This window comes from Ranitomeya imitator, chromosome 5, assembly GCF_032444005.1.
Source record: "Ranitomeya imitator isolate aRanImi1 chromosome 5, aRanImi1.pri, whole genome shotgun sequence".
Classification (NCBI taxonomy): Eukaryota; Metazoa; Chordata; class Amphibia; order Anura; family Dendrobatidae; genus Ranitomeya; species Ranitomeya imitator.
This window is the reverse complement of record NC_091286.1, coordinates 496,570,393-496,590,099: the sequence shown is the minus strand read 5'-3', so window position 1 is coordinate 496,590,099 and position 19,707 is coordinate 496,570,393. Positions and strand designations below refer to the sequence as shown.

At 44.6% G+C, this 19,707-nt stretch overlaps 2 protein-coding genes and 1 long non-coding RNA gene across 3 annotated transcripts; 2 read left to right on the top strand and 1 right to left on the bottom strand.

Moving 5' to 3' along the window:
* The first annotated feature begins 5,981 nt into the window (after positions 1-5,981).
* On the top strand, positions 5,982-8,566 carry LOC138638259 (uncharacterized). Its single transcript, XM_069727428.1, has 2 exons — positions 5,982-7,155; positions 7,638-8,566. Exons 1-2 carry the CDS (start codon positions 6,712-6,714, stop codon positions 8,436-8,438), a joined length of 1,245 nt encoding a protein of 414 aa, XP_069583529.1. The 5' UTR covers positions 5,982-6,711; the 3' UTR covers positions 8,439-8,566.
* A 4,291-nt stretch (positions 8,567-12,857) lies between these two features.
* LOC138638258 (uncharacterized) lies at positions 12,858-13,767 on the top strand. The gene is made up of 3 exons (XR_011312473.1): positions 12,858-13,213; positions 13,339-13,425; positions 13,615-13,767. It is a non-coding gene; the product is annotated as an uncharacterized lncRNA (long non-coding RNA).
* Positions 13,768-13,909: 142 nt separating this feature from the next.
* Positions 13,910-17,819, bottom strand: LOC138638256 (uncharacterized). Its single transcript, XM_069727427.1, has 3 exons — positions 17,369-17,819; positions 14,993-15,412; positions 13,910-14,518 (listed from the first exon to the last, which is right to left on the bottom strand). Exons 2-3 carry the CDS (start codon positions 15,410-15,412, stop codon positions 13,991-13,993), a joined length of 948 nt encoding a protein of 315 aa, XP_069583528.1. The 5' UTR covers positions 17,369-17,819; the 3' UTR covers positions 13,910-13,990.
* Between the last annotated feature and the right edge of the window lie 1,888 nt (positions 17,820-19,707).

Below are 19,707 nucleotides of genomic sequence, written 5' to 3'. Positions count from 1 at the left end.
AATCACGCCGACCTGACGACCAAATAAAGTTCTGGACTTTCAGCTACGACCAGCGATGTCACAGCAGGATCCTGATCGCTGCTGCTTGTCAAACACAACGACATCGCTATCCAGGTCGCTGCAACGTCACGGATCGTTGTCGTTCTCGTTGTAAAGTTGCTCAGTGTGAAGGTACCTTTAAGCTGCGACAATATCTATACCTAAAGAGAGTGATACAAAAAGCACAAGACCACTTGACTTGATACACACTGATGTATGTGGACCCATGAAAGTGACCACATCAGGAGGTAATAGATATATGATGACCATCATAGATGACTACTCAAGATACACAGTCACGTACTTGATAAAGAGCAAAAGTGAAGTTTTTGAAAAATTAGAAGACTATGTGATAAAGTTAAATAAAAAGTTTCAGAGGAAGCCAGTCATCATCAGAAGTGATAATGGAGGTGAATTTACAGGACACCAAATAGAAAACTACTTAAGACAGAATGGAATAGAGCATCAAAAGACTGTTCCATACACACCTACAAAGAGAAAAAAAAAAAAAAACTCCAAGTAAATGTGGCGCTAAGCACCTACGGATTTTTTGAATTCATCCACTTCAAGTGAAAAATGTTAAAAAATTCATTTATTTTCTCAAAATAAAATATATTTGTAAATTTTTTTAAAAAACAGTACAACGCGTTTCGGCTGCTATTTTTACAGTGCAGCCTTCATCAGGTAGTAAAAAAACAAAAAAAACAAACAATACAATAAGCACTATAAACAGCACACCTAAACAGAACGGGATAGCAAAAAGGAAAAACAGGACTCTGACTGAAATGACAAGATGTATGCTAACAGACTTCAAACTACCAGAAAAATACTGGGGTGAAGCAGCAATCACAGCTACTTATCTGCAAAACAGACTTTTTTCAAGAAAACTGGAAAAAAAATCCCCATATGAACTATGGCAAGGTAAGAAACCAAGAGTGAATCATTTAAGAGATTTTGGTTGCAATGTTTTTATGTTTATTCCAGAAGAAAAATGCTCCAAACTTCAAAACAGAGCCATTAAAGGGATATTTGTCAGATATTGTGATAATTGCAAAGGATACAGAATCCTAGATCCCAAGACAGAAAGAATCACAGTGACTAACAGAGTAACATTCATTGAAGATCTAAATGATGACATAATGACATCACTGGAAACGAAAAATGAAAGAAAGAACAGAGATATAATTGCAGGAACATGTGATGAGAAAGAAGTGAAAATTGATGAAAATAAAAAAACTGAAAGTCAAGAGATACAGCTCCATACAGACACAGAACCAAGACGATAAATAAGAGAAAACAAAGGAAGACCACCTCAACAGCTTTCCTACCAGGCAAGTACGAATAAAATTTATGAATCTACATCTTGGGAGGACGTATCTCAACTTTCAAAAGAAGAGGCCAACAAATGGATAGAGGCTGCAGAAACAGAAATAAAATCCATGCATGATTTAAAGACATAGACACTGACAGAATTACCAAAACAAAAAAAGGCTATAGGATGTAAATTGGTTTTTATAGTAAAATACCAAGCAGACGGCACAGCTGATCGGTACCGAGCTAGACTCGTAGCTAAAGACTATTCTCAGAAATATGGGGAAGACTATGATGAGACATTTGCTCCAGTTGTCAAACACACCACAATCAGAACTTTGCAGTTGCAGCAACAAAACAAATGCAGTTGAAACATCTGGATGTAAAGGCAGCATTTCTGAATGGAGACTTAACAGAAGACATTTACATGGAACAATCCCCAGGATTCAAGGATAAAAGAACACCAAACATGATTTGTAAGCTACAGAAAAGTATATATGTTTTAAATCAAGCCGCTAAAGCATGGAATGATAAAATCACAGAAGTACTCATAAATGAACATTTTCAAAGAAGCAAAGTGGATCCTTGTCTATATACAAAGAGACTGACAGACAGATTGATCTAGGTGCTGATATATGTGGACGATATTTTAGTTTGTTTTGAAAAAGAAAGAGATGAAGCGGAGATAGTGAAAAATTTGGATCAATAGTTTGAGATCAAAGATCTGGGAAATGTGAGACAGTACCTAGGAATACAGATAGAAAGAGAAGACGGGAGTTTCCTTCTTAATCATAATCACATGAATCAACACATAATCGAAAAATTTGGATTGAAAGGTGCAAAACCAGTAAAGTCTCCAATGGAAACCAACTATCTGAAGGAAATAAGTAGTGAACAGAATCTGTTACCGAATAATGAACAATCCAGAAAGGCAATGGGAAAATTATTATATCTTGCGACTGTTACAAGGCCAAACATTGCAGCAGCAGTTGGAATTTTGAGCATGAAGGTGTCAAAGCCAAACAGAATGGACTGGAATGCAGTGAAGAGAGTAATCCATTATTTGAAAGGGACTGGCAGTGTTAAACTGAAACTATCCGCAAATGAGAACTGCATTTTAAGTGCATACCTTGATGCCGACTGGGCTGGAAATCCAATTGACAGGAAATCTACCAGTGGCTATCTTTTCTTTAGTTGAACTAGTAAGAAACAATCTATAGTAACACTGTCATTGAGAGAAGCAGAATGTGTCGCCGCAGCACATGCCAGTCAAGAAGTTCTATGGTGAAGACAACGGCTAATAGACTTAGGACAACAACAACTGGGACCAACAAAGATGTATGAAAACAATCAAGGATATCTAGTTCTTGCTCAGATGGAAAGAGTTAATCCAAGAACTAAAACACATTGATGTTAAGTTTCACTTTTTGAGAGATCACCAAGAACAAGGAATCCTAAATTTAAAGTACTTAAAGAACTGAAGATATGACAGCAGATTTTTTTCACAAAGGCACTGAATGCATCAGAGACTCATGAAGTAATTAGGCTTAACTGAATAAGTCCTTACTGTTGACAAAGGGTGTTGGCAGATATGCAACAGATACAGACATATTTTTGTGCAGGAGGAGTTTATACTTTTCTGACGGTAGATGGTGATGTTGCTACTGTTATATGCTTAGTTTGTTGTACTTTCTCTCTGGTAAAAGGTCCTTCAGACTTCCTGTTATTCTGTATTAAGAAGCTGATGCATGTACCTCATGTTCTGTGTAGATAAAAGTTGAATTACCCCATATGATCTACTCTCACAAGTTTCTTCTGCGACCAAACTATGCAACATTATCTACCTAATTTATAAAAATGTTGGGCAACACTGGGGCCAGGACAGAGCCTTGTGGTATTCCACTTTAAATACTCTTCCAATTGGATGTGCAACCATTTATTACCACTCTTTGAGTACGATCACTGATCTAGTTATGAATCCACCTAACTGTAGCCTTGTCAGTCCCATACTTGGTCATTTTTTCAATAAGGATAATGTGAGATACTTTATCAAATGCTTTGCTGAAGTAGAGATATACTATATCTAGTGCATTTGCATGATTCACCCAATCAGTGAATCCTTCATAGAAGGAACTTAGATTAGTCTGGCATGACTTGTTTGCTATAAACCCATGCTGGCTTTGGTTAACAACTGTAGTCTTATCCAAGTACTTACATATATGCTGTCTAATTATTTGTTCAAAGATTTTTCCTGGTTTTGAAGTAAGGCTCACTGGCCTGTAATTTCCTGGCTCCATCTTCTTTCCTTTTTTGAAGATTGGGACAACATTTGCCCTTTGACAATCTTTTGAGACTTCCACTGTTCTCCAGGATTTTTCAAAGATTCTGGCTAGTAGTTCTGCAATTTCCTCTGCTAACTCTTTCAGTACCCTAGGATGTAATTCATCCAGGCCAGGAGATTTAAATGCATATAAATTAGCTAAGCGTTCCCTCACCATCTCTCTGTTTATAGATAGTGTAGATTCTTTTATTCATTCAATAGTACAGTGAATATCAGTTGATGTTGCATTTGCTTTCATAGGAAACAGATGCAAAATAGGAATTTAGCAGTTCGGCCTTCTCAACTTCATTTTTGATCACTTCACCCTTTTCATCCTGTAAAAATCCTATAGCATCTTTGACTTTTCTTTTGCTTTTGACTTACCCCCAGATTATTTTTTATTGCTTTCGGTCACCCTTGCAAGCCTCACTTCATTACTGGATTTATCTCTTCTAACGCTTTCCCTGCCTCCCCCCCTTTTTCCATTTAATATACATTTCTTTTTTTACTTTTAACTAGTGTTTAAGTTCTGCGTTCATCCATCCTGGTCTCTTTAAATGCTTATAATTCTTCCTTCTTTTTTGAATGTTTACTGATTGTGCAGTAGAATTTCATTTAACAAAATCTTACATCCATCATATCCACTGGGTGGATCAGGGAAATGCTGTAGATATAGTATATCTTGACTTCAGCAAAGCATTTGACAAAGTATCTCACACAATCCTTATTGAGAAAATGACTAAGTATGGAATGGACAAGGCAACTGTTAGGGGGATTCATAACTGGCTTAGTGATAGGTCCCAAAGAGTGGTCATAAATGGCTGCACATCCAGTTGGAAGAATGTCTCAAGTGGGGTACCACAGGGCTCTGATTTAGATGAAGGAGTTGAGGGTAAACTGATTAAATTTGCTGATGTCACAAAGCTAGGAGGGATAGCTAATACTAGAGAAGATAGAGAGAGGATTCAAAAAGATATAAATAAACTGGAGCAGTGGGCAGCAACTAACAGAATGATTTTTAACTGGGAAAATGCAAAGTACTACATCTGGGCAATAAAAATGAAAAAAGCATATACAGAATGGGAGGAATAGGGCTAAGCAACAGCACATGTGAAAAAAACTTGGGTATACTAATAGATCACAGATTGAACATGATTCAAAAGTGTGATGCAATTATATCACTGGTAAATCCAACAATATCATGTGCTAAACACATATACAGCAAACCACTCCATACCTCTCTCCTCCTTCAAAATATGGGAAGTGAACAGAAAAAGCACATGTCATCACAAATAGAATTAAAATAATATTTTTATTACAAATTTCTAGAAATAAATCCAAAGATTAAAATACAAATCAATACCTCAGATGTGAGAAACATCTGGCTAAAGAATCCTTTATGCACATTCAATAAAGTACCCTATTGCTATATAGCATTACAGAAAGTCAATGGGAGAAATGAAACCAAAGAATTCCCTACAGCCCCTTAGCTGATAATATATGCAGATTAACCTTGCTATATAGTTAGGCTATGCATCAAAGCAACATATGAATGAGCTTGGTCAGTTTCTGTCCTTGCTTCCTATCACGCCCAATATGCCTCTATAAATGATCACCAAGATGGGTAATACACGAACAATTTCTAAATATTCGAAATATCTCTCCTAAATGACTTACTGGATGTGTGGATTCGATGCCCCCTGAAGAAGTGTGTATGAAACGCGCGTCGGGGTGGAGGGACACGGCATCGAATCCAGTAAGTCATTTAGGAGAGATCTTTCGAATATTTAGAAATTGTTCATGTTTTAGCCACCTTGGTGATCATTTATAGAGCGTTCCGTTACCGCTGGCATTAACCCTGTGTGAGCGGTGACTGCGGGGAGTATGGAGCGGGCGCCGGGCACCTGACTGCAGGGGAGTAGGGAGGGACTAATCGGACTGTGGCCGTCGCTGATTGGTCGCGGCAGCCATGACAGGCAGCTGGCGAGACCAATCAGCGACTTGGATTCCATGACAGACAGAGGCCGCGACCAATGAATATCTGTGACAGACAGAAGGACAGAAAGACGGAAGTGACCTTTAGACAATTATATAGTAGATATATCTTCTCTCCATACTAATAATGTAGGTATGTGTTTGGAGTCTCAGTTTTATGGGATTTCAGAACATGATGTGATCAGAACGAGTCTCAAAAAATCTCGTTCTGAAACCTAGTTAAGCCAGATAATATAGAAAATAAATCTGTGGAGAGTTATTGACTCTGGACCCATATATCTGATAATGTGCAGAGAATACTGCTCTTAGGGTACCGTCACACAGTGCAATTTAGATCGCTACGACGGCACGATTTGTGACGTTCGAGCGATATAGGTACGATATCGCAGCGTGTGACACGCTCCTGCGATCAGGGACCCCGCTGTGAATCGTACGTCGTAGCACATCGTTTGAAACTTTCTTTCGTCGTCTAGTGTCCCGCTGTGGCGGCATGATCGCATGGTGTGACAAAGGTGTGCACGATATTGTATACGATGTAAAGGGCGGAGGAGGGCGGAGGAGCTGGCTACGTAGGAGCGCTGAATTCTCCACCTCCCGTGTGCTGATTGGGCGGTACAATACTGTGCGCTCATTCGACAAAGGACTATTGTTCCCAGCGGATAAAACCGGAGCTCTCGAGCGCGCTATTCATTTCTCTCTGTAGCACGTGCTGTGAACAGAACTCCTAAATTCGCTGGATTCCCTGGACTTTTAACTACTAGACTTTTACCGCAAAAGGTATGTATAACGCTACAGCGTAGCATATGTTGCGCTTCAACGGGGATAAACGCTGGAGTGTGGTTGATTGTTCCTTTGAGTATGGTAGGCCTGAGAACCTCAGGTACACAGCTGTTGCGTGGCCCAATTAATTAATCCTTTTACAGATCGAGATGGTTGACTGCCCCATTTAATACCAGTAGTAACATATATAGTTATTAGATCAATGGTCAGAACATTGTTTTGTAAGCACGTGTATTTATTGTACGTTTGTTTTCTTTTTAGGAACTATGCTCACTTCCGATGAGAGTTCTGTTGTTGCTGCTGCCCTGGTGTTTGAGGCAGCACGTCTCCAAGAGGAGAGACGTCCTAAACGAAAACGTCGCATGTGGACCCGGAGCTGGCTGCAGAAAAGATCCACATTGTCACACATGGGTCTCATAAGAGAGTTACGTGACAATAACCCTCAAGATTTCCGAAACTACCTTCGGATGTCCGAGGAATCCTTCAAAATAATACTGTCTGCTGTTACGCCACTCATACAAAGGTGTGATACGCCGATGCGTGCAGCCGTGCCCGTGGAGGAAAGGTTGGCGGTGACACTGCGCTTCCTGGCAACAGGAAGGTCTCTTCAGGATTTGCAGTTTTCCGCAGCTGTTTCCAGACCTTTCCTGAGCGTTGTGATTCCGGAGACATGCGAGGCCATTGTGCAGAGCTTAAGGCATTATATGGAGGTACTACAATTTTTTTTTGGCTGCTGTGTTATGTCGATATATTATACTAGCTATTGAACCAGTTCTACGCCCTGATGGCGAGCATTTCTATAGGTATATGTTCTACATCCTATCATGTGCTGCTCCCATCCTGCGCCCCCATTCAGACATGTGCTGCTGTGATCCTGCGCCTCCATTCTGACATGTGCTGCTACCATTTTGCGTCTCCATTCTGATATGTGCTGCTCCAACCCTGCGCCACCCTTTTTTATTTGCTGCTCCCAACGTAATTTTATTGATTCTATTATTTAGATATATTGTTTAGCACCCCCTCTGAGTGACCGAAGCCATCTGAAAAAAAAATGGCTGCCTGCATACTCTGTGTTGTTGACTTTGTTATACTAATCCATACTGCGCCTCAATCGCTGTAGGATGTCCACATGAGAGTGTATGTGCATAATATATTTGACCAAATTTGTACATGTTTCCTTCTCATCTTGCAGTTTCCCAAGACGGCGGATGACTGGAAGAGGATTGGTTCCGATTTTGATGAGCTGTGGCAGTTTCCAAACTGCGGTGGTGCATTAGATGGAAAGCATGTGCGCATCACGCAACCAGCCAACTCTGGATCATTTTTTTTCAACTACAAAGGATATTTCAGTGTGATCCTCATGGCCCTTGTCAATGCAAACTATGAGTTTGTCGATGTGGATGTTGGCATGAATGGTCGAGTCTCCGACGGTGGTGTTTTTGAACACACTTCATTTGGGGAAAGCTTGAGGAACAATGAACTGCTGTTGCCAGTAAATGAAGACACAAAAGCAAACCTAAATTTTGTCTTCATCGCTGATGAAGCTTTCCCTCTTCATCCACATTTGCTGAAGCCATTTGCACAGAGAACACTCACACCGGAGCGCAGAATCTTTAATTACCGGTTGTCGAGGGCCCGTCGTGTGGTTGAAAATGCCTTTGGGATAATGGCAAATCGGTTTAGAGTGTTCCACACAGCTATCAACTTGAAGCTGCCGTCTATAGACATTGTGGTTTTGGCATGCTGTGTGCTCCATAATTTCCTGAGACGTCATGATACGAACTCCTATTCTCCTCCTTCGTTTATTGATGCAGTGGACGCACGAACCGGAGATATTGTGCCCGGGGAATGGCGTACACAACCTGAAAATTTTACAGCTCTTCAAGCTCTTGGATCTGGCAGACAGGCAGACGATGCAAGGGACTGTCGCGAAAAATACTGTCAGTACTTTAATGGTTCTGGAGCTGTACCGTGGCAGGATCGCGCCGTATAACATAAAAATTTGTTTTTTTGCTTTGCTGTCATATAAACCTCGCTAAATAACTTTAAATGTGATGCCTATACAATGTTGCTGTTAACCCTTATAGCTTGGTAAACATTAAAGAAAGAATGCGAAGATTTTTGTTTTTTTTTGTAACACTTCTTGGTTTTAAATTATTTTACAACAAAATATAACATAACCCCCCCACCAAAAAAAATATTATCTCCTGCCCAAGAGGTGTCGCAGCGTCACGCCCTGCTGCTCCACTTGACTCTGGAGGAGCGCTGCTGTCTGCTGCAGGAGCGCTGCTGTCCGCTCCAGTCGCAATTGTCTCGCCAGGAGCTCTCTTACGGTGGCCGTTTCTGTGGATAGAAGATGTTGGAGAACCAACGTTGATTCCTCTGAAAATACATCTCGACCTCTGGGGCAGGACCGAATTTTCTGTGTTGTAAATTTCTATTTGGTCTGGCACCACAGGGCGATGTAAATTTTAATATATTTTACAGTTTTGGTTGTCTATGGTGACATCCAGCAGAAAACCACTCGCATTATCTTGATACTTACGGAGAAGGGACGCCGGTTCCTCATTGCCAGAACCAGAGCTGCTAATGTCCCATCCCAGCGATCTGGCCACTGCTGCAGCACCTAAAAGCAAATAATAACAGATCTGGTTAACTATGGAACACGCCGTTGGGAAGCGCTCGCAGTTTTGGTCACTTACGTATGTTAGCTTCTGGGGAGAATGCCGCCGACCCGGGGGAGGAAGAGGAGTGTCGAAAGGGAGGTGTTGAGGGTGGTGTAGGGGTGCGAGGCCGTCTGCTCTCTGGTGGTGGCGTGGTAGGCCGCTGGGTCATTACTGCGTCTGTAATGTATTCAAATATTTCCGCTACCCTCTTATGTCCCGTATGCAGTTGAAAAATTGTAATCTATGATTGTTAACTTACGTGACGTCACGGACTGTGGGCTCCCGCTGGTGCTGGATGCTGTGGTGCTGCTGGCAATGGCAGGTACCTGTTGCTGCCGCTGTCTCTCTACACAGAAAGTTTACAAACGCAATCTTTAAAAACACATGTAGAGTGCTGCAGATCAAAGCTAACAATATACTGAAACATAAAATTTATATCACACTTCACAGGGGTGCGAGGGTGCATGGTCGCAACAGATGGTGGAGGTGTGGTAGGCCGCTGGGTCATTACTGCGTCTGTAATGTCTTCAAATATTTCAGGTACCCTGTTATGTCCCGTGTGATGTTAAAAAAAATGCAATAAATGATTGTGAACTTACGTGATGTCCCGGACTGTGGGCTCCCACTGGTGCCTGAAGATGGGGTACTGGTGGCAATGGTGTGTCTGACTTGCCGCCGCTGTCTCTCTACACCTAAAGTAAAGAATCACAATGTTTACACACAAATGTTGAGTGCTGCAGAGCAAAGCTAGTACTAGTACTTGCCTCGCCTTGCCTCCGCACGCAACTCCGCAAACATTTGTGGCGTTTTATAGCGGAGGTCAGCCCATTTTTTACGCAGCTGAAGCTGACTGCGGCAGACACCAAACCTCCTTTCCATCATTCTTGTTATTTGTCCAAGCACTTCTCGCTTGTGGATGTGTGGGTGGGCAGGGCGGCTCTCCAGACCCTCGTAATCCATGGCATCCATCTGGGAAATAAAAAAAAGGAGTTCTGGCTGCCCCAGAGGAGCAGAACGCATTCTCGCCGCCATTTTAGATGGAATGACCCTGAAGAGCAACGCCCAGAGGAGGAGCTGCGCTCCGCCGTCCTGCCGCGCCATTGGCATCGCAATAGCGTTGCCGTTTATGAACAGCGTCACATTTGTGACGACTGAGCGTTAAGAAAGGAACGCACATAGTAAATGCCGTTCGAAGTATCGTTATATAACGCCGGAGCGGCACGTTAAGTACGCTCGTGGTCTATGACGGCGTGATGACGTTACAGCGTTCCTGCGTGCCTGCCCTAGCTTGTTTTTGTCCCCTGACATCGTGATAATGGCTGCCAGTCGCCGTGGTCCACCTATGGGCATCCCAGAGCTCAAGTTCCTTATTGGAACAATGGATAGGATGCAGTATGAAACCACAGGGATGGTGCTGCACCGCAACCAGCACAAGGAGGAAGTTGTCCGTGTGGTGTCTGAGGGCCTCAGGAAGCGGTTTGGGATAACTCGGACCAAGGCCCAGATTGTTAAAAAATGGGGCGATCTCAAGTCGAAAAGCCCAGAGCGCCTGCAGGAGCTTCGCCAGGAGATTAGCAGAGGTTAGTACTCAGGTACCCAAAAGTATGTTGGACAGCTATGGGACAGTTTGAATGTTGCAGAGCCACTATGTGCCACAGCTATGGGACAGTTGGAATGTTGCAGAGCCACTATGTGCCACTGCTATGGGACAGTTTGAATGTTGCAGAGCCACTATGTGCCACTGCTATGGGACAGTTTCTACGTTGCAGAGCCACTATGTGCCACTGCTATGGGACAGTTTCTACGTTGCAGAGCCACTATGTGCCACTGCTATGGGACAATTTGAATGTTGCAGAGCCACTATGTGCCACTGCTATGGGACAGTTTGAACGTTGCAGAGCCACTATGTGCCACAGCTATGGGACAGTTTGAATGTTGCAGAGCCACTATGTGCCACTGCTATGGGACAGTTGGAATGTTGCAGAGCCACTATGTGCCACTGCTATGGGACAGTTTGAATGTTGCAGAGCCACTATGTGCCACTGCTATGGGACAGTTTCTACGTTGCAGAGCCACTATGTGCCACTGCTATGGGACAGTTTCTACGTTGCAGAGCCACTATGTGCCACTGCTATGGGACAGTTTGAATGTTGCAGAGCCACTATGTGCCACTGCTATGGGACAGTTTGAACGTTGCAGAGCCACTATGTGACACAGCTATGGGACAGTTTCTACGTTGCAGAGCCACTATGTGCCACTGCTATGGGACAGTTTGAACGTTGCAGAGCCACTATGTGACACAGCTATGGGACAGTTTCTACGTTGCAGAGCCACTATGTGCCACTGCTATGGGACAGTTTGAATGTTGCAGAGCCACTATGTGCCACTGCTATGGGACAGTTTGAATGTTGCAGAGCCACTATGTGCCACTGCTATGGGACAGTTTGAACGTTGCAGAGCCACTATGTGCCACTGCTATGGGACAGTTTGAATGTTGCAGAGCCACTATGTGCCACAGCTATGGGACAGTATGAACGGTGAAAAGTACTATGTGGCACAGCTAACTGCTGACCGAACTTTTTTTTTCCTTCACAGAGGCAAAGAGACAGCGCCGCCGTAGACACGAGGCATCACACACCGCCTCTGAAGTCCCAGAGCCCTCCGGGTCAAAGACAACTGATCCTAGTAGGTTCCCACAATAATGTGATTTGGGTTTGGTTGCAGGTCCCCTCCTCCCCCCCCCCCCGGCAGCCAGTGTTGCCATATATGCTGACAGACCTTTTTTTTTTTTTTTTTCCTTCACAGAGGCAAAGACACAGCACCACCGCCGCCACGAGGCATCCCGCCCAGCCTCTTCTGGCTCTGTGCCCTCCGGGTCAACTCCTCCAGATCCTAGTAGGTTCCCACAAAAATGTTATTTGGATTTTGTTTCTGGTCCCCTTCCCCCCCCCGGCAGCCAGTGTGGCCATATATGCTAACAGACCTTTTTCAAAAATTTTTTTTTTTTTTTTTTTTTTCTTCACAGAGGCAAAAACACAGCACCGCCGCCGCCACGAGGCATCCCGCCCAGCCTCTTCTGGCTCTGTGCCCTCAGGGTCCAATGTCCCGGAGCCCTCCGGGTCAACTCCTCCAGATCCTAGTAGGTTCCCACAAAAATGTTATTTGGATTTTGTTTCTGGTCCCCTTCCCCCCCCCGGCAGCCAGTGTGGCCATATATGCTAACAGACCTTTTTCAAAAAATTTTTTTTTTTTTTTTTTCTTCACAGAGGCAAAGACACAGCACCGCCGCCGCCACGAGGCATCCCGCCCAGCCTCTTCTGGCTCTGTGCCCTCAGGGTCCAATGTCCCGGAGCCCTCCGGGTCAACTCCTCCAGATCCTAGTAGGTTCCCACAAAAATGTTATTTGGATTTTGTTTCTGGTCCCCTTCCCCCCCCCGGCAGCCAGTGTGGCCATATATGCTAACAGACCTTTTTCAAAAAATTTTTTTTTTTTTTTTTTCTTCACAGAGGCAAAGACACAGCACCGCCGCCGCCACGAGGCATCCCGCCCAGCCTCTTCTGGCTCTGTGCCCTCAGGGTCCAATGTCCCGGAGCCCTCCGGGTCAACTCCTCCAGATCCTAGTAGGTTCCCACAAAAATGTTATTTGGATTTTGTTTCTGGTCCCCTTCCCCCCCCCGGCAGCCAGTGTGGCCATATATGCTAACAGACCTTTTTCAAAAAATTTTTTTTTTTTTTTTTCTTCACAGAGGCAAAGACACAGCACCGCCGCCGCCACGAGGCATCCCGCCCAGCCTCTTCTGGCTCTGTGCCCTCAGGGTCCAATGTCCCGGAGCCCTCCGGGTCAACTCCTCCAGATCCTAGTAGGTTCCCACAAAAATGTTATTTGGATTTTGTTTCTGGTCCCCTTCCCCCCCCCGGCAGCCAGTGTGGCCATATATGCTAACAGACCTTTTTCAAAAATTTTTTTTTTTTTTTTTTTCTTCACAGAGGCAAAGACACAGCACCGCCGCCGCCACGAGGCATCCCGCCCAGCCTCTTCTGGCTCTGTGCCCTCAGGGTCCAATGTCCCGGAGCCCTCCGGGTCAACTCCTCCAGATCCTAGTAGGTTCCCACAATTAATGTGATTTGGATTAAGTTGCAGGTCCCCTCTTAACACCCCCCCCTCCCCCGGCAGCCACTGTTGCCATATATGCTGACAGACCTTGTTTTTTTTTTTTCCTTCACAGAGGCAAAGAGACAGCGCCGCCGCCGACAGCACGAGGCATTCAACAGCGACTCAGATCCAGAAGTGCCCTCCGTGCCTCAACATTCTAGTAGGTTCCCACAATTTAGTTTGTTTGGATTTTGTTGCAGGCCCACTCTTTCACCCCCAACCCAAACAACCACCCTCCACCCCCCCCCCCCCCCCCCTTTGCTTATTTTTTTTATTTTTTTTCAGTCACAGAAGCAAAGACACATCGGGAGACTACAGTGTTATTAATGTTATGTTTTTTGACCCACAGCTCTCGTCACTGTCAACAAAGAGGATATTGAAGCCGGCATAGACAAGTTACTCCACACTATGGCACATATTCAGGAGCAGCACAATGTGGCAATGGAGGAGCTGCAGAAGCTGCGGGACATGTGCCAGCAGTTGTAGGCGGGCCAATAATCCATTTTTTGTTGTTCCAATTAAAAGATTTAGTTAAACTTTCATTCGATTTTTTTTTTTTAGTTAACTGTACATGAATTTGTTACGTTAATTTGTTCCCTCATACAGTGCTGTGATTGAGACACACCAATGAAAAAGTAGTGATAGAATGTATAATAAAAGCTTTTATTTCAAACATTATTTTAACAAGACAAAAAAAAAAAAGGGATGTAAAAGTAGTTAGGAAATCACAAATTATGATACGACGATTGTTCCGGCTGAAAATTTTGGTGCCTGATGGGCGAAGCCATATGAAAAGGTATTGGTGTGTAGGAGTTATTAGGGGGTGGCTGGCCGAAGTGGGAAACGTGAGGATTGTGTCGCATCGATGTCTGACCCTGTGACCAACCATTGAAATTTGATGGCTCTGTCCGCTGTATTGGCCGGGAAGAGACCAAACAAGTGTTCTTGTCCAAATCGCCATCAGTACCCTTGTTTACTGCTTCCAGAATCAGACGCTCTGCTAGTATTCTTTGGTTGTCGTCCATTTTTGCCAGTTTGTCAACCACATAGTGTCCAAACCCCTCTAACGCAGGGCTAACATTTCTTGTCAACACCTTCTTTGCCAGGCTCAATAGTTCATTTGAGGCGTCTGAGGTGGCTTTCCGTTTTCTTTGAACTTGCCTCGATTGACTCCTGGCAGGTGCAGCCTCCACTAGATCTGTTGTTGTGCAGTCCTGTGAACAGTCAAGTGTACTCTCCTGCGCACTGTCATCCTGGGGGGGGGAAAAAAAAAAAAAGTTATGAACCCGGCAACAAAAAGTAGTACCACCATAACCGCATCCAAACTATATATTCGTAGTAGGTAACAAAAAGATTATAATATATTTGATGCTTAGTAATATTCTTTAACCCTCCCTTTTATTGAATACTTTGAACTACACTGTTCTGACTGCTATGGGAACCTGACCAATATTTAATAGTCTAAATAGTCTCAACAAGAGTACATCGGCAGCTTGACGCGATACTATTTTCTATATTGCTTCGATGGTATGGTTTACATATATCTCCATTTCATACATATTACGTTCCCCTTATAATTCTTGACTGCAACAGGGTTACTTATGTGTACATGTTTTTGTAACAACTTTAAACTGATGTGATAATCAGAAGTATAAAACCTAAAATGCAGAGAAAAATTATGTAATTATAGGACACATTGGTGAACTTTCGTCCAAAGAGCTACTTACTTGTTGCCCTTGTGACTCCTGCTCGGCGTGGTTCTCCGAAACTATTGGTTCCACAGGTGCCAACAATCGAAGACACGTTGAAGCCCGTGGCACCTCTTGGTCCCTCAGAAAATTAAGATGCTCAAAATACCACAGTTTTGGCACATAAACTTCATCAGTGGAAGCTCCGGACCTTGTAGTCTGAAGAACCTTGTTCAGCTCCTTCCTCCAGACCGTGCGGAGCGCCTGGATTTTCTTTTTAATAACTGCTTCGTTAGCTTCCTCATCTGGTGCCTGACGATTGTAAAGCTCAATGAGCTGTAAGTAACCCTCCCTCCTCTTTTCCCTGTTACAATACTCAGGAGATTTTATTTTCCAGAGGCAGGGAAAAGACTGATAAATCTCGATGAAATCCCGGATGAACTCCACACGATTTGACATCTAAAAAGTAATTAAAAAAAAAAATTACATGGTTGACAAAGCGTCCTATTAACAATACTTTTGCCAGTGTGCCAAACGCTTAACAACAGCAGCCACACAAAGCGCTCATGCCTACCATCGCTTCTTCCATCTGCCGCGCCTATAGTCCACCATAACCCAAAACAGTGTACCGCCCGCTTCCCTACAGCAGCCACACAAAGCGCTCATGGTGACCATACATTGTACCATCTGCCACGCTGTAGCGCAACAGACACAACCGGTCATAAGCAGTCACAACAGCGTACCATCCGCATCGCTTCAGCGGTGGAACGAAGCGGTCATGCCGAACAAACTGAGTTCCATCTACCACGCTGTAGCCCACCAGTCACGACCAGTCACGACCAGTCACAACAGCGTACCATCCGCATCGCTTCTTCAATCTGCCGCGCCTATAGTCCACCATAACCCAAAACAGTGTACCGCCCGCTTCCCTACAGCAGCCACACAAAGCGCTCATGGTGACCATACATTGTACCATCTGCCACGCTGTAGCGCAACAGACACAACCGGTCATAAGCAGTCACAACAGCGTACCATCCGCATCGCTTCAGCGGTGGAACGAAGCGGTCATGCCGAACAAACTGAGTTCCATCTACCACGCTGTAGCCCACCAGTCACGACCAGTCACGACCAGTCACAACAGCGTACCATCCGCATCGCTTCTTCAATCTGCCGCGCCTATAGTCCACCATAACCCAAAACAGTGTACCGCCCGCTTCCCTACAGCAGCCACACAAAGCGCTCATGGTGACCATACATTGTACCATCTGCCACGCTGTAGCGCAACAGACACAACCGGTCATAAGCAGTCACAACAGCGTACCACCCGCATCGCTTCAGCGGTGGAACGAAGCGGTCATGCCGAACAAACTGAGTTCCATCTACCACGCTGTAGCCCACCAGTCACGACCAGTCACGACCAGTCACAACAGCGTACCATCCGCATCGCTTCTTCAATCTGCCGCGCCTATAGTCCACCATAACCCAAAACAGTGTACCGCCCGCTTCCCTACAGCAGCCACACAAAGCGCTCATGGTGACCATACATTGTACCATCTGCCACGCTGTAGCGCAACAGACACAACCGGTCATAAGCAGTCACAACAGCGTACCATCCGCATCGCTTCAGCGGTGGAACGAAGCGGTCATGCCGAACAAACTGAGTTCCATCTACCACGCTGTAGCCCACCAGTCACGACCAGTCACGACCAGTCACAACAGCGTACCATCCGCATCGCTTCTTCAATCTGCCGCGCCTATAGTCCACCATAACCCAAAACAGTGTACCGCCCGCTTCCCTACAGCAGCCACACAAAGCGCTCATGGTGACCATACATTGTACCATCTGCCACGCTGTAGCGCAACAGACACAACCGGTCATAAGCAGTCACAACAGCGTACCATCCGCATCGCTTCAGCGGTGGAACGAAGCGGTCATGCCGAACAAACTGAGTTCCATCTACCACGCTGTAGCCCACCAGTCACGACCAGTCACGACCAGTCACAACAGCGTACCATCCGCATCGCTTCTTCAATCTGCCGCGCCTATAGTCCACCATAACCCAAAACAGTGTACCGCCCGCTTCCCTACAGCAGCCACACAAAGCGCTCATGGTGACCATACATTGTACCATCTGCCACGCTGTAGCGCAACAGACACAACCGGTCATAAGCAGTCACAACAGCGTACCATCCGCATCGCTTCAGCGGTGGAACGAAGCGGTCATGCCGAACAAACTGAGTTCCATCTACCACGCTGTAGCCCACCAGTCACAACCAAGCACAACAGCGTACCATCTGCCACATTGTAGCCCTCCAGTCACAACAGTGTACCATCCACTTCGCTTCAGTGGTGGAACGAAGCACTCATGCCGTCCATACAGCGTTCCATCCACCACGCCCAAGCGGTTTACATACCTCGAAGCAGCGGTGCAAAGCGTGGTATATTCAGCGAGGTACAAAATTCCGATGTCCAGGTCCACCAAGTGTCCAAGTACGAAGTGAAGAAAGGAAATTTTGAAAGCAGTGAAGTGGCATTGGGAACAATAGCGCTCAGGTGACAAATTTTCCAACCAATTGTGTGCACAGAACCTTTGGCCTATCACCACACTAACTAGTGGCACAACACGCCCCTTGTGAACAACGTCACGCACAGATTATGCAAAATTTGCTCTGAATCGTCGTGTGTGACACGACCGTACGACTGTCCCATACGACTTCTACATCGCAAATACGTCATGAATTTATCGCTTCAGCGTCGTGCATCGTGTAGTGTGACCGCAGTCTACGATGTTTGAAACGATAATTAAGCGACGATGCAACGTCACAAATCGTGCCGTCGTAGCGATCTAAATTGCACTGTGTGACGGTACCTTTAGAAAGACTGTCAGTGAAGAATCCTAATATAGGTGATATTTTTAATTGTAATTCTGCCTGTGATGATAATGAGATGACTACTAGAAAGTGATTTCTACAGAACAGGAAGTGTCATTCTGTTGTAAGTCTTAAGGTACCTTCACACTGAGTAACTTTACAACGAGAACGACAACGATCCGTGACGTTGCAGCGTCCTGGATAGCGATCTCGTTGTGTTTGACACGCAGCAGCGATCAGGATCCCGCTGTGACATCGCTGGTCGTAGCTGAAAGTCCAGAAATTTATTTGGTCGTCAGGTCGGCGTGATTCGTCATGTTTGACAACAAAAGCAACGATGCCTGCAATGTTTTTTCACAGAGCCAACAACCAGCAAGAACGATAAGTACATCACTGGATTGCTCCTGCATCGTTCTGGAGTTGCTGTGTTTGACATCTCTACAGCGACCTAAACAGCGACGCTCCAGCGATCTAGTTTAGGTCGGATCGTTGTCTATATAGCTTTAGCGTCGCTAAATGTGACGGTACCTTTAGTGGCTGAAGTAAATTTTCAGTAAAAGATTACAATCTCCTGGAAGTTATTTATGCACATGATAGGGAATAGATTTTCCACTTGAAATCAAAAACTGCTCATGAAATCTTTTTTTTCTTCTTGAAGGAAAAAAACAATTCAAGGTTTTGGGCTATGCTAACTGAAATGAAGATCATTGATCCAATAATATAAAAAAGCAATTTTTATTCCACAATTCGTTATAAAGCCATGCTGGCATCTTTCTCAAGTGTAAAAACCAACTGTACCATAAAGGTACTGAAAGGTGGCTGCCGGATGCATAGTTGATGTATCACAGAGGTGGTTGTCCACTGTGATGTAAACCTGGAGTATTGCTCTAGTACACGTAGTACTAAGAGGTTTGTTAGGGCATCTGGGTCAGGTTTACAGGCTGCCGGAGAAATGGGTGGGTCTGGCTTCCCACATACCATACCCCTGGATGTGATTCACGTTGTAAAATGGAACTGGTTTGTCTCACATATTGTCTGTGTGTTAAGGGGAGAATGTATGGCATATGAAGATATACTTAAATCAAACCAATATGGACGCTTTGCTTAACATTAGACTTGTGTAGCTTTAAGGTTCTCTGATTCACTGTCACAAGACTAAATTCTGTTGATTTCTCTGTACCAGGATGTACCAAGATCCGTGTAAATCCCCTAGTCTTATCGAGAGTAAATGTATCTGCACGAAGGTGAATTGATCCCCAATAAACCAAAGATAAGTAGAATGCGTGCATAGACAGATGTCAGCTTGACCCAAAGGCGCCATTAGGGCGATAGCGGTACAGACATAGACTAAAAGTAATAATCATTAGAATTATGGTACTATAGTAATAAAGATAATAACATAAGAACATGTAAGATCAAAGAGTTTTCTGATAAGTGTTAAGTTGGGAAAACCCATGATGTAATGTGCTGAGACCGCCCAATTTTTCCATAAAAAGAGCGGTCCCACGAATAAAGAACCAGAAGTCTTTGAGAGACAATTGCTTGCATTTGTGTCCTGATTTCTCCGGCCGTAATACCTCACATCCAATTTGGCAGCAGACAACTAAGATGAGAACACACGCATCCCGTGTGCCCTAACATTTGGCGCCCAACGTGGGGCTAGGACGAAAGTTCGAACCTGACCAGCCGCGAAGACGACCTCCAATCTTGGACCGGACCACTTGAGGGTGGAGAAGTGCACCTCCTACTAGGTAAGAAAATCATTCATCTTACCTATAACCCTCCAGTGTTTCCGTGCCGAGATAAAGGTCAGTCGGCTGTCAGACTCGGACATAGTGACCGATCTGACAAGTCCTAGCACCAATAACCCACCCTGGTCACGA